At 38.4% G+C, this 15,934-nt stretch overlaps 1 protein-coding gene across 1 annotated transcript in view; it reads left to right on the top strand.

Annotated features, from left to right (window-relative positions):
* Positions 1 to 15,934, top strand: part of NRXN3 (neurexin 3) — an 888,791-nt gene that overhangs the window by 365,191 nt on the left and 507,666 nt on the right. The window contains exon 11 of the mRNA XM_057380707.1: positions 10,687 to 10,806. Within this exon, the coding sequence (XP_057236690.1) occupies positions 10,687 to 10,806 (120 nt within the window). The remainder of the gene's footprint in view (positions 1 to 10,686; positions 10,807 to 15,934) is intronic.

A 15,934-nucleotide genomic window follows, 5' to 3' on the forward strand; every position in this document is an offset into this window, starting at 1 on the left:
ACACATACAGGCTGGATGATCAGGAACGCATTTTGCATACCAAGCAGTATGTGGAAAACAGCAAATCTAATCTCATGCTTAAAATCTCACAGCAGGATAATGTCAAAAAGGATTTCACCCTTCATCTGCTCAGTAGAGAAACTTCAAATCTGGCCATACTTCACTTTCTGTCTGGAATGGAAGGTTGTCCATTGAGGAGTGGAGCATTAATTTGCTCCATGTTGGTTGGCATCTTGCCTTTTCCTTATGCTTTGCTATTCTATTCTCATAGTGCTACTGGATTTATGGAACAARTATGAACTTTTCTCTCAGCTATGAAGAAAATGAGGAGCAGGGCAGTAGAAAAGTACTTGTTTGTTACAGAGAAATTACTTTGTTAGAATAGGTGTTGAAAATGCATCCTTCTCTTTCTACTCTTTCCTTCTTTCTTATGAATTTCTTTAAGAAAAAAGGGATTTTATAACTCTATGGAATAAAGCAGTTTCAAAAGTGGGAAGAAAAATCTATCTCAAAAGGAGGGATAATCACCATCTTGAATCATTCATAGGCTGTGAAACAGTAGCCAAAATTCAAAATGTTTGAATTCTTAGAAACCATAGGAAATAGCTTTCTTACATGGCAGTTCTAATTTATTGGGTTGTAAATGTAAAAGAACACGATGGGGAAAGGAGAACTACTAACCTTTCTTTAGTATCAGCTGTGATATTAGAACTTTTTAAGAACAGAAAGTTAAGAAGGTAAGTATGCACTTCTTAAATAACAATCTTTTGACCAAAGAGATTGGTGATTTGGTGTTTCATTGTTCCTATTGTGCTGTGTGATGGAAATGTTTAACCTTCAGGGAGTGACAGGTWTTCAGGAGCTGTTGCCTGTACTCCCATCTTTGTCCTTTACCTTAACCATTCTGAAAGAGAAAACTCAGAATCAAGTTATAACACATCAAAAATCTTTGTAGACCTGAGCTATAAGAAACTGTAGGCTTCCTTGGAGACTGTCCTCCATTAAAAAAAAAAAACAAACCAATCAAACCAAATAAAAAATCCAAACAAACAAAGCTAAAAAAAACCCAGACAGCAACACCAACAAAAAAACAAATTTAAAAACACCTTACCCCCACCCCCAGAACTCCCAAAATAAAACAACTAAAAAACCCAAACAAAATAAAAAAAAAATAAAAAAAATTTAAAAAAAAAAAAAAAAAAGGATCCTATGCCTACACAGGAGAGCATCAGGGGTATTGTTTTGCTTTTAATGCTCTTCAGTTTTCAGAAAGTGTGTTTGGATCTTCACACAGACTTAGTAGATCTATGATTCACTTCTGCCAGGTGGACTATGATTTGACCACARGTAGCAAGATATTCCCACCTAGGTGAAAGAATGAGCTGGTGTTCTTTGGTTTTTTTGATTGCTCTGATGACGTTGACTAAGATTATACCTGAAAAAAAAAAGGTCTAAAAAAGGTCTAAAACCTGAGCTGTCTGCTTGCCTATTGATGCAAGCTTTTTATCAGTGTGTTGAAATTCATGAGCAGGTGACAGCTTGTGAGGGGGCAAGGTGTTACTGTCACTTATATCCAGTGTCAAGTTCAGTTCTTTGGATAAACAGAAATTTCTGTCTTGTAGAGTTATCAGTTCTCTATGGTTTTCTGGCAACAAATCCACTCTGGACAAAAAGCTGGAGCAATCTCTGCTTTTATGGGAGACAAAGAATTTAAACTCAGCTCCAGAGCTGAGTGTAGAAACCAGCTAAATATATGCTTGACTGAGGTACTGAAAGTCAAATACATTTTTTTACATAAATGGATTCTATGTATTTCTCAAATAAGACAAAATCTCTCTAAAATTATTGGTAAMTTCTGAGAGATGGGTATAAGAATGTGATGTTTTTTCTTCTCTTTGTATTATCTGTAAATTTTGTGATTTTGTGTGTATGTGAATGAAATGCGTTTMTTCTCTTTTTATTTGGTTTTGTCATCTCTTGGTTGCATTATGGTAGTCASTGTTCCTCTGTGCCCTTGTTGCTTACTTTGTCATTTCTGCATATTTTGATTGTGCAAGTTGGCTGTRATAGTTATACCAGCTGTTTTTATTTATTCAAAATAATGTTATCCTTTATACTAACCTGTTGTTTATTGTTCTTTTGTTTCTGTTTGTGTTTTTGTTTTTTGTGKTTTTTTWTTGCTAACAAAGTTGAGTTGACCAAAGCTGACCTGCAAGGTAGAGAAGGTTGTTCTTCCCCATTCCTGGTTTGAACTGAAAGATGCTTTTATATAACCTTTGGTGCCTTTTACTGGATGCAGTCACACCTCTAAGACAGGAACAGAGTGACAAACCACAGCCTCCCTGGAGGGGGATATCTGAGTTGAAGAAGGACATGGCAAACAGTGGAGCCACTTCTGTTGACCTGGGAGGTTTGACTGTATCAGTCTCTGAATAGCCATAAAAGCACCAGTTGATTTCCTGAAAAGCCTAAGGAACAGGCAGGTAGCTGCATAGAAACACAGAATGCCCTCAGACTTTTACAAAACAGAAAGTTTACAGTTACTTTAGTTCTGATCTTAAGGAGTGTGAGCTCAGGAGGTAAAATCTGGGGTTTTTTTTTCTTTTTTTTTTTTAACTTAGGCTTTGAAAAACACCCCACAGAAATAACTTTCTGAAATTTCAGTTTAAAAAAAGCAAAACCAAAAAACACCAAAATCTCTGAACTACAAACTCCCTTAATATTTAGAATGGCATTTGACAAGCCATCATCTGGGCAGGAAGGGTTCCTGTTTGTAGGAGGGTCAGCGCAGTAGCAGAACCAGAGAGCAGTGCATAGGAGCAGCTGCCAACACTGAGGGCATGAGGAGGCCCCTTGTCCCCAGTGTGAGCAGTCAGAGCCGCCAGCATTGCGTTCATTCTGTGCCATAAAGATCCTTTCCCAGTGACTGTTGTTGTGCCACTGATGGCAGAGGCTTCCCCCTGAACAGGCCCTCTGACAAAAAGATAAAACTCTGCAGGCCCATGGTAGCACAGAGTGCCTGGTGCCTGTCCATGAAACTGGGGCTGAGTCGTCTCCCCTGCAGAAGGAACGTCCTTGGCCATGAGCTGAGGCACCAGGTCAAGGAGTTATTCGAGAAAGTCWGTAGGTTGTGTACCATTTGTGAGAATAAGAAGAAATAAGTAGGAAATTGGATATTCTCAGAGACTCTTCAGACTATTTGCTTGGGACATTAGTAAGGAAACATACCTGTTAGAAATTAATAGATCTTTGATATTAATAGAAGCAGAGAGATGTTTTCCATGGCATTGAAAGTGTAACCTTTTAAATATGACAATCAAAGTACATTTCCCAGCTCATCTCTAAAGACTGCAATACAGAGTACAAATTAGTTTATTCCTGAATGTCATGAAAGTTTAAAAATTGCTCCTTCTTTTTAATGGAGAAAGAAATAATGGTATAAGGGGAAGYCAGAGGCATTTAACAATGTGTCTGTGAAGCCACAAATGGCATCTGTTATGGGGTCATCTTAGTCACCTTGAAATTTTGTCTCAGCCACTTTATGTGTCGGGTTCTGTCATGAGASAAAACATAGAACATTCCTGCTTCACCCTCTGAGACAGAGACTTCCTGACATTTTACATGTCACTGGAATTAAATTTTTGTAGCTTTAATCAAGTGCTCCATAAACTCCTTTTCTATTGTATTTACCATGAAGACCTGGTGATATTACTGACTTCATCTGATGTAATAGATGCCATTTTCTTGTTCTGCATTCCAGGTAAAGGCAGGTGGCCATTACCTTCCCTTCAGGATAACATCTGTGTTTGCTGTTAGAGTCTGGTKTTCTGTGGTTCAATAGAAAAGGATTAAAATCAATTTTGAGGAATAAGGATATTTTAATGGATAAACTGCTTATCATTGTAGCAGTTGTTAATATTATGAGGTACCCTCTCACCAAACAAATAATGATACTGACAGTCTAAGATAATCTTTGCAATTGGATCTGTATGAGACATTGAATCTGAAAGATTTGACAGCCTAAAGGTAGACAGAAGTTAATGTGATGTATTTTGCTCTATGCATGTCGAGCATCTGACTGTAACTGTGTTTTATTGGCATCACTGACCTGTTCCCAACTGTAAAAAGTTGAAGTACTCTGTCTTACTGAGGTGAGGGATTTAGAAAGGTGTTGCCCCTTGGGGATTTCTAYGTAAATGAAAGTGGTAAAAGATGAGATTTGAAAAAATAGGAAATATATGTGAGCTTGGGACAGATGTGATGAGAAAAAGTGTCCTGGAAATACACTGGAGTGTAAATAGTTTTAGGATTAAGGTGTTCTGTGCCATTCACTCAAATTGTGGCAATGATTTGGGGACTTATATTAGGCATCAGCAAGTATTGCTTCTCTCTTGCCACAGCCACTGTTGTTCTCTGTAGTCAGTTTTGTGTCTATCAGAATTGGAACACATGCTCAGGAACTCCTGAGCTTCATTTTTGATGTTTATTGAAGTGGATGCATCATGAATGAGAAGTTCTGGTACAAATAGATTTGCTGGATTGGTTTTTTCGGAGTCCTCAGAACCAAAGGCATGTTACAGCTGCAAAGATTATTCCATCTCAAGCTCAATTTTTCACAGAGGTCTTAGCCCTGGAGCAATCTTTGCCCTTCAGATAGAGACACCTGATCACATTGAAGCCTAAGGGGAAGCATTTGGCTTGAGTGCATAAAGTGTTTTATTGGCTTTTCAGGAAACCAACTTTTGCTAAATAAATTTGGCTATTTCAGGATAGGCCATGATGCCTCATACTTAAGAGCTGGACTTGATGATCCTTGTGGATCCTTTCCAACTCAGACTATTCTGTGATTCTTTTATATTGCTGTGATTTGCAGTGGGGAAGCGTGTTTTTCTAACTGGCTCTGTTTGTCTTGTTCATGTACAGCCCTTTCAATTTTCCTTTCTGCTTTTAGTTTCTGTGTCTAAATGTCCAAATGCTGTTTAGTTCCTCTGCTTCATTTTTATCTCACTGTCCCTTTATGCATTTTGTGTGCAGGCATACTCCCTTTTATGCAGTTGACTTTTTGTTCTGTGGTTGGGGTTTTTATTGTTTTGGGTTTTTTTTTTTGTTCTTCCCTCACGAGCATGTGTAAAAGCACATTACTCAAGACCTTTTAGGTTATTTTAGAAATGGAAAGTAGAAGTGTGGCAAGAGGAAGGAGGATAGGTACATACCAGCTGTCTTGGAGGGGAAAGAAATTCCACCGCTTTGTGGATTCATTTCCATAGATTGCCATTGCTGCTTGATTCCCTTCTTCTGTCACCTTGAGATAAATGTGCTTTCTGTGGGAGAAAGTATGTTTGTGCATATTTGTTATTTTAACCAGTCCCAGTTCCTGAAGGTTTCAGACCAGCCACTTATTTGAAACAAAAAGACTCAGAACCATAACTTATATCAGGTGAATGAAGTGTTCAGGCTCTATTGAAGCACTGAAAAAAATGGCTGAATTTTTCAGAGGACTGAGGAATGCTGGCTTTTGAGTTATTTCTGACAATGAGCAACTTTAAATATGGAACCTGACAGATGCCTAACCTTATTTAGGTGATGAAAAGGATGATGAGTTCTTAACAAAGTATGAAACTGAGAGCTTGAAGAGCTGGCCTTGCACTCCTTGAAAATCTGTTTGGTTTTTGGTTCTGGTTTGCTATATTAGTCTGTGATATTCCTGCTTTCTGCTATCTGTGACTCAAGATACAGGATCTMACTTTTTGAATCATGCACTGAACCTTGACTATAGTTTCTTACATTTGCGCAAAGTAAATGCTCACATAACACCAATATGTATTTGGCAGTTGCAGTATATATGGTATGGTCTATCCCATGAAATTTTGCCAAATTTTTACTCAGAACAATTTTTTTTTTTTCAAAATTATTCTAAAATTGGGAAAATATGTGGGGATTAACTTTGTTTCCTACTTAACCTGCAGGAAGAGTCAGTTCTGGAACAGGTTTATTTTCTGCCTAGTGCATATGGTTTACAAGACCTGATGCCTCTCTGAGCTGAACTGCTACTGCACATTGAATTAGAAAAGGCTGGCTATCTCTGGTTATGAAAGAGGAATACCAACAGAAGTAGAACATAGATTTATCAAAGGTGTAAATTGATTGTAACATCTGACTTGTAGTGGTAGAGAGATTTCAGTGCTGGATGGCATTTGTAATTTAGGAACTATCGGACTAAAGAAGCACTTTCTTCTGCAAGGGCTGTAAAAATGTCTTGTGCGTATCACTTTCCTATTGCTTTCTAACATCTTTGMAGATATAAGAGAAAAAGATGAGAGCGTTTAGGGAGATGGAGAATGAAAATGGAGCCATATTGTCATTGAGCTTCATCTGTTGCAGATCTTCATTTTATTGAAACAATAATGTTAACACAGATAGTTGTTTCCTTTCAAAAAGAGTGAATTTTTGATGTRTGGAGGAAGGTCTTAGGTACAAGACCAATAGTGGTTTGCCTATATTATTGTTTATTGCTAGCTGTTATCAAAGCATGAAGCAGTTGTGTTATAATACTGCTGCTGCTGTATAAAGAAACTGATTCCACATGTAATTTGAAAGAAAATAAATGCAATACTGTTTTTTATTCCTCAAGCTCCTTTTCCTGCAAAGAGCTTTCAAAAGATACAGAAGGAATGACTTTTCTTGCCAGTGAAACACCCCTACTTATGGGATGAAACATGGAAGTTTTTGCAACATGCAACAGTAGGTTTTGNTTTTTTTTTTTTTTTTTTAATTTCAGGGCAAAGAGAAATCTACCATACATCTGAAATTATAGGAAAGAGTTAGGGTAGACTAATTTGTCTAAGCAGACTACAGACAAGAGGTCTGGCTATTATGCTTACTAAGGTCATTTTCTTCAAATAGTAAAAAAAAAAACCTAACTAATAAACAACCAATACATCTGGATAGGCAGATGATGAAAAGTGTAGTACTAGTCTTCTTCCCAGGGAGGGAAACCCAACAAATATCAGATCCTGCAAGTCCTCAGATACTGAGCTGTTCCAGTAAAAATTAGACATGCAGACATAAAGATAAAAAGAGCATTGTTGAAGAATCCTGCTTTGCCATTTCACATTCCAAAGGAGACACCTCTGTTGGTAGGCTTAGCCTGGACAGGARGAGATGCATTAAGTCACATTTCTGCTGTCAGGAATGCTTTTCTGCCCTGGGGACTTTTCCACTTTTACTTGCCATCTACTGCCCACTCACTCCTCTTTCCACTGTGCATGTGGCACGAAGAAGGCAATGCACCTAGCTCAGCTACAAACAGAGCTAAAATCAAAGATATCTCAATTTATTATGTGAAGACTAGTTCTGAAACTTTGCTTTTAAATACTTTGACTGTTCTAAGTGTTGCCAAAGGAATGAGAGTAAAAATAGACCTGAGTCCTGATGGCACTGGTAATTTAGAAACAATTCTACTGCTTTATATGTAAGTTGTTTGTCATCTTCTTTCCTTGATCGTTAGCACTAAAGGGCATGTGCGTGATAGCACAATCTTCATGTTTTATAAGCCTTTCTGTGCTTTTGTCACTTTGCTCCTAAATCCAAAATCCTAATTCCCTGTGACATCCCTATTAGTTGCTCTGAACAAAATTCTGTTGCCACAGAGGATTATGACATCAGGCAATGACTGTAAGCAGCAGGAGTAGATGAACTCTCTGAGACAAAGATCCTTTTMTGATGCAAATGTCCCATAGTACTAAGAAGTGAGGCAAAGCACCCAGCATCTGTGCTGTGCTGTCACAACTGACTCTGAAGATGGCAGATGAGGCTTCAAGCTTCCTTGTGGTATTGTAAAGCTTTCAAAATTCCACATAATTCTGTTTTTTTCTTTCTTTTYCCCCCTCTGGCTGCTTAAAGTGTTGTWCCCATCTTCACAGTTGGTGTCTGTCAAGTACAATTCAGATACCATAGCAGAGGCCACAAATTCAAGTACTTTGGCTCTCTGGGCTCTTTTGTATAAACACCTCRAGCCACAGCTGCTGGGCCTCATGCGGTCTTATTCCTTGGGTACAGTCCTTTCTCAAGGCTATGACCATTGTCAAGTCCAGTTACTGATTCAAGTGTTCTCAGAGGAATGTAGGAAAAGTGGAGAAATGTTGGAAATGGTATTCTGCTCTGCTTCTATGTAATAGTATTTATAGTTGATGCTGTAGCAAGTTTACATAGAGTCACTATTGCTTTCTGGTTTAATTTAAAAAATACAAATATAGATASCTTGCTTGTTTATTCCTCTAGGAATACTGGCATTCATGTCTGGGGTTAGAGGTTKGATCATGGGATCGTAATGAGCAGGAGAAGTATCAGTTCCTCATTCCTTATCCTCAGATAATTCAGACATTTTAGGCAAAATGACAACTAATGTATTTTAGACTGTTAAATGTCAACCCTTWTTTTGTTCGGCCAGACTAAGTTTGAAGCAAGTGTCGGACCACAACCTGATGGATGTGTATATGTATTTATATCCATGATTTTTACAAGAGTAAAGGCAGGAGGGAAGCCTGTATATACATGTGCCTACCTTCCCACGCTGGAAAGTCTGTCAGCTTTGTTCTAATCCTAGAAGTGATCTGTTAATTTCACACTGTGCCACTGAGACCACTGGGATTCATATGGCTGCAAATGAGAGTCAGGTGGGTGGGAAGAAGAGGCGGAGGGGAGGAGAAAAGTGTTGAAAAATGCTGCTCAACTTTCCTTCAGCATGGCAACATGGGGTTTTCTTGCTGTGGCTGTTGTTGTCACTTCTTTTCAATAGGTGCAATAGGTGAACTTTACTTCAGGGCTTTTATTGTCTTCTTCTATTAACCGCGCGTATGATTCTACCTAGAGGTTTGGGGATTAGTGTTTGTTTTGGTGGGGTTTTTTTGGTTTGTTTTTTTTTTTTTGGTTTTTTTTTGGTTTTTTTTAACAGTATAATGAATTTTGGAAGAAGCTCAGGTTTTTCTTAACATTCAGTCAAACTCTTGTGCTTACTGAGTCACATGCTCCTTCTCATTGCAGGAGAGATGTAAAGAAAAGCAGATAGCTGGAAAGCTACTGAAATCCACCCATTCTGTTCTTGCAGTGGGGAAACATGATCTGGTGGGGAGAGCAGAAACTCTGCACCAAAGCCGTGAGGGTCCATTCCTGGCTTGATCATTAAATTATTGGGAGGATCATGGCCTGACACAGGACTTCCAGTTGCATGTGGTTCTATGAGGGCTTGTAAATATGGAAGTGCCCAGGTGTGCAGGTTCAATACAAAAGATGTTGAATAATGATGGAATTTAGTGAAATCACTATGAATGGCATCAGGTGGGAGTTGAAGGGTTTCATTGTTAGAATATTTTTAAATGATGTCTCCACTTTGGTCTGTCCTATATAATCTATAACATACAGCTGGTGGTGCTGATGTGACGAAGAAATTAGTACCAGGAGTAGGATTGAGCCTTGTAGAGTTGCTGTTGCTAGCAAAGGCTGTAAAGAAAGATGCTGGGATGGGTGGCACAGTTGTTTCTTTGTACTTATAGTGTTGTCCTAGACTGGGAGTGGTTAATGAACTGATCTCAGGCAGCCTAGCCAGCTGATGCTCTATTATCTGCTTTATTTCTTTTGTTTCTTCTTTTCCAACGCATACAGGATATGGCATAGTAGGTATGTCAAATGTATGTGTACTTTTTATTTAAAATCTTGCACAACAGGAGCAACATACCTTTGTCTAGAATGCTGAAGATAAAATACTTTCCCAGGAAGTAACTTGTAAACTCATGTTCTTGTAATCTATGACTTGCAGCTTCATGCCTGCTCTCAGATGATTCAGAATCCAGCTACCTCCCTGTGGATGACATAGTAGCTGTCATTCAGAGTCCCTCTCATCTGAAGATCACTTTTTTCCCCATTGCTTGGATTTTGTGTTTGCAAAGCTTATCTGAATAGGATAGCAACTGCTAGCTGCAAATCACAGAATAATGAAAGGCTATTCTGTTGGTAGTGGCTGCTTCCTTCTCTGCTTCCACAAAAGGCATGAAAAGCAGTCCAGAAAGAGAAATGCTGTGGACTAAGGTCATGCCCTTCTGAGGACTGTATAAGCATATATACGCATAGGTTTCCAGAGGGACCTATGTAATAGATCGTAGTCTTTGGGGTATTTTTGGTTGATTGGTATTAACCTATAAAGCCAAATTATAGACAGCTGAGGCTTCAAAACTTCAGTTTGAATYGATTTATCAGGGTTCTTTGGGGATGATGAGGCATTGTTCATGGGCCCATTTCATAGCTTTCATTTCTATAAGGGGATCAAACTTGTAGGGAAGTGCAGCAACCTGGCCATGTTGGCATCAAACCCTATTTTATTGTAATTTCTTTGACCACGTTTGGAACATATGAGTTGGGCCTGCCTAAGCGGGAATATGTTGCTGTTCCCTCTTCCTTCTTGCTCTGTGTTACAGTTTGCTATTTTGTTGTGAGTTGTACACTTGTCTTTGTGTTCTTTTTACCTGAGTTTCTTGCACGTTCAGGAATGGAACAGTGTTTGGTTAATGCTTTCTTTCTTCTGCATGAGGATCCTTCCTGATGGTAATGGTAGTGATTAATTGAATCCTTTGTGAGCCTGACCAAAGTTATTCTCCTTTTTATTTCACCTTTTTCTTGTCATCCCTTCTCCAGGACCAAGCACTACCTGCCAGGAAGATTCCTGTGCCAACCAGGGCATCTGTAATCAGCAGTGGGAAGGCTTCACCTGTGATTGCTCCATGACTTCGTATTCTGGGAGCCAGTGTAATGATCGTAAGTAGACTTTTCTGTGCATTGGTGAGCTGTGAGTTCTGATACATGAGAGAGCAGAGTACACATTATTAGTTCTTTCAATTGCAATAAAACTTTCCCAGTGTGAAAGCCAATTTTTTTTCTTGGAAATTTCTTTAAAGCCTGTATCAGGTTATTTTTTTTCCCCTTAAAATGAAAATATGCAATTTGGCATGTTGGTTTTGGTTGGTTGTGTTTTGTTGGGGTTTTTCTTCCCCTCTTTTTGAAAAATAGCTTGACCAGGSCAATGGTGATGATTTATGGAGTTCCTGGTTCAGAGACAACAGGAATGACTTGCAGATACTGTATGTTATATTTGTATAGGTAAAAATGTCTAGGTTTTGTGTATTGAATTATGCATTGAGATTTTCATTCAGACCTTGGTGAAAAGGATGTGTAATGCATGCAAAATGAGTAGTGTTCTAGATAGTCTTCTACTGAAATAGTAACTGTATGCTGAGCTGCTGGGTACTGTTTGCAAGAATGTTCAATTAAAACCAGTGATCAGCTAAATATACAGCAGCACCCATCATGTTTCTTGATGTATTGATTTGCTTCATCTCAAAACATTGGATAGTCTTGGCCAATTACTACTAAGATTTCTCATAAAATAATTGAACAAACCCCTTAARTCTGCCTTTAGGGGGCAGATAATCAGCTTTTTGAGATTCCCTCTGCTCATCATGGTTTGGCCTTTGCCTCTGCCTGGAGGGAACAGATCACTTCAGCTCCATTGTCTGCCTGTTTCTCTTATTTGAGGTGACAGCCCCCTTCTCCCTCACTGCTCCAAGGCAGGGAACAAAGGAACACATCATCAGTGCTGTAGTAAGCATGACTGTGGGCTTCAATAATTTGGTTCAATGTGTGTATAAATTTTAAACTCGGAAAARACCTACAGCCCGCTCTGACCTCCTGCATCTCAAAAGCTACTGCTTTTCATTAAGATACTTGTGGTAGATCTAATTAATGGTATCAGCAAGGTCCATGCAACATTAGTGCCACGGCACTGTCATATCTGCAACCCCTCCCCTAAAAATCTGAAACATGACTGAATTGATGCTCATATGACAAGCTGTTTAGCACATGGTGACACTGTTTCTGCTGAAGGCCAAAAAAACTGATTTTCTGAGTCATTCATAATATGTAGTGTTGGTCTCCCAGCATATTTCTCTCAAGTAGATATTGGAAAGCTCTATCAGCATTCATASTTTGACAGGGGCTGTATAAAAAAGGTACTACTGACACAGATTTATAGACTGTAATGCTGTGTCTGGTTTTGGGCTGCTTTGGAATTCAGAATGTTTCCTTTGGGTCCAGAAGAAACATTTCATGTTGGAGCCACAATATGATGCCAATTTTCTGCATTTTTGTTTTGATTGGCTTGTATCAATTGGACACCCACTTTCCCATTCTCAAATTTCTTGTTCAGTCAATCATTTTAGACTTGCTAAGCGTAGCTCACAAATGTGTGAAAGAAACCCTACTTTGGATCCTGTTGGACTGCATTTAAATACATATGCAGGAAATCTCTTACATTATTGATACTCTGGGGTTTGTTTCTAATGTGTTTGGCTTCACAGCTCCAGAACGTTTTAGTGCCCTTGTTAAGCTGTTGCTAATGACTAAGAGCAGGCCCTGAAGCATTAGGAAGAGCCACGTTTCTGTAACTGGGGGTTTCTTGCTGCTTTTTTCRAGCTGGCAGCTGAAAACAAGGCAGACAAGGGAGTTTGAAATGAGTGGGGGTGTTGTGGGCAGTGTAGGAAGCAGACTCCTGTTGTCAGGCCTGGCTGGTAATTTACAAATGCTCACAGAAGGATGTGAGTTTCAAAATGATCTGGAAAGGTAAGTCATGTGGACTTCATCTGGAACATGACAAGCCTTCATCCTGGATACTCAAAAAGTGCGTATAACATTTTTTTTTGTGGTTTTTTTGGTGTTTTTTTTTACTTTTGTCTTTGTCATGTATCAAGACATTGGAAATAGAGATCTACTCCTGACTTCATGATACAGTTGGGATATCTAGCAGAGAAGGCGTAAATCCTGTTCCTACCTTTTATATATGGTTGCTATTGTACCCAAGTCTAATGGAAGTACCRGCATCAGTATATCAATTGAAGTAAATATTTTAGACTGGATTTTAATGCATGTAATGGCAGAGAGAGATACCTGCTGTGTAACCAATTTGAGGTGTTACACTGATGTAMATATGGAGTATTGAAGTAAATCGAACAGGTTGAGTTTTACACAATGAAAATTATAGCAAAAGGATGACTTAAGGGATATATTTTGCCTTTCCATTTCTTTTAATCAACTCAAGTGTTCATACTGGAAATTTGCATTTTGATGTGTTTGATGAAGTATCTCAGTGCCTCTGAGATAAATGATTCCTACAGTGTGGTGATCTCTTCAATTATTCTTGATCTCCTAGATTATCCCAAACTATTGGTAGGCGTGATTTGTGTTTGGGTTTTTTTATTATTTGCTAGAGCAAACTTTGCAAAGATATTCAGTCTTCTCACTRCTGAGTAAACCGTGTTGGCGCACCAAGCTTTTCCTTTTTAATTTTTGTCGCAGGTCTGGCCCATTAAGCTTCCTAATTCAGATGCAACAGATTTGGAACTTCTGCTTCTGAAGGGTGAAGAGGAAGCTTCCCCTTCAACTTCAGAAGGGGTAGAGATCCATGTTGTATGCCTATAGACATGTTTATCCATTCACCAGTATTGCTTAGCAAGACAAGGATTTAAATTCCTAGTGGAAATGATGATATGATACAGCCTTTAATTTTAGCTGTTGTTCTGTAGCTCTGTTTTAGATGTTCTTTACAATGTAGGAAACAAGATTCTTCATAATAAGAAATTAYTGGAAGCTATGGAGGCATAAATGCAGTTTTAATATGCTTCATTCTGAGTTGTACAATTGTACAATTTAAATATTCAATATTAAAACAAACAAACACAGTAACAACCTACAGACACCCCATGCTCTCAAGTTCATTTGAGAAGGTCTGTTGTACAAAAGTGAATTTAATTAATTAATTAATTAATTAATGTTTGCCCGTCATACTGGCCAATATTAACACCTGAAAAGAAGGGTAGAAATAGAAGCCATGGGACTATTTGGGGTATACTGGTTCAATTCTTATTGCCATTTAAAATCTGTTCTTCATTTTTTRAAGTTGTTCCACTCTTTTCAATCTTTATAGGTGTTTTAATCTGTTCAGCATCACATTCAATAAATATGGACTTTCAACCTCTTTTCAGAATGTGCGTATTACTCTAAGATGTCGGAAGTCAGTGTTGGTATATTGCAGTTGATATTTGGAATATTATACAATCCTGGCATACCAAGCTGTTTTTTAGACTGTTCAAACGTGCAACTTTAAGCATGTAAGGCAGCAGAAGTAAAGTTAACCCATAATGTTGGAAGTGTCTTGTGTCTGGGGTGTGGTCCCTCCTGTTACTGTCAGCTATGACACCAGATGAAAATGTGGTAGTTAAGCATTCCAACCTACCCGAATTTGACTTGTATTTAAACTGTTGTCTATGAAAAGCTTTACAGATTCTTAAATTAATTCATGTTCTTGTCTCTCTGGTCAAACAATAGCATTTTCTTTTCTGCAACAATGAGAATGCGTGATAAGAGGCATTGTCAATCTAGCTAATGGAAATGGTATATGCATGATCAGACTGGATCATAGAAAACACTGCTTCTTACTCTGTGCCTCATGCAAATGAGTAACACTGAGGGTCAAGCTTCCCAAGAGCAATTGCCAGGCTAACACAASTATGTATTAATGGAGATGTTTGTCTGCATAAGATCAATGATTTGCAGCAATGACTAGTGCAAGCAGGGTATAAAGTACCTTTTCAAACAGGTTGCTTGTTGTTGTTGAAACAGTTAAATCCACCTGCTGACTATTGATTAGCTTTTTAGAGGGGTTATTTATTCATATATTTACAAACTTTGGATTGTGATAGCCACCTGGTTTAAAACCAAGTTTTCCATTTGATTGGTAAAGAGAAAAGGTAACCAATGATAACCAAGTATTTTTGTCCTCTTGTGTGTCTATCTTCACATGCTTCCAGTCTCCATCCTTTTCAAGGATTGCATTAATAAGTAAAGCAATCCTCTAACCTTTCAATGAGAGAGCTTGGCTGTGTGATGCTTGTTTTTGTCTGGGAGAGAAGTGATATATGGGGCTGATRGGGGCATTTTTTGTGCAAGAAGTTACATTTTTTTCCCAATCCCTTTCTATGTGATGCATAACCTATATTCTTTTACTGTCTTTATGTGAATCACGTTTGGAGGAGGGAAGGATTAGAGGGAAAGGGAGTTATGGTAACTTTGTTCTTTTATTCATTAATTTAGCACTATCACAAAAAGAGCTTTTGATAACTTCAGTTACATAATCATAATGAGTGAGGCTTACTAGCCAAAATCTTTTTTTTTTACTTGACATAAAAGGAAGGATATCAAAATTAGCAAAAGAAGTCTAAAACCAATACTTTAGAGTAAAGCACAGAGTGTGTTATGTTGACTGAGGAAGACTGAAGCTGGCTTCTTAGCCACATGTGTGTGAGATACCAAGGTTGTCAGAGCAGACCCATCCMTCTTCATTAATGCCCTTCCTTTTTGCTCCTTAAAATAAGTGAATGAGTACCAAAGTGTATTGCTGCTTCTGGAGCATAGTCTGTAAGCTAGGCTGCCCTTGCTGAGCTTGTTTCCTTCATGTCTGCTTAAACAGCATGGCAGAATAGTCATTAGGAGAGACTACTCGCAGGGCAAATGGCTAAATGAGTAGCCCTTCCTTAATGGTGATGGCTTTATTCTGATGTACTCATGAGCCATTTGCACCCCAAACTTTGTCTGTGTCACTGAGCAATTACAGCTCATGCTCTCCATGGCAGGATTCAGACCCCTAGTCGGGAGATAAACCCTATTTCTTCTCCTTCAGTATTTTGCATTTTTCACCATCTGGGTGAATTTTTGTCCAGAATTCATGACCTCCTTTAATGTCAATGCCAGCATACTCATCTTGATTTACTTCAGAAACCCTCTCCATTGTTCTTGTTTAATTATCACCCATTTGTTTCTAATGTGCCCAGCTTAC

The sequence above is a fragment of the Malurus melanocephalus genome, unplaced genomic scaffold, assembly GCF_030028575.1.
Source record: "Malurus melanocephalus ecotype Western Australia unplaced genomic scaffold, MMel_1.1 scaffold_0, whole genome shotgun sequence".
Lineage (NCBI taxonomy): Eukaryota > Metazoa > Chordata > Aves > Passeriformes > Maluridae > Malurus > Malurus melanocephalus.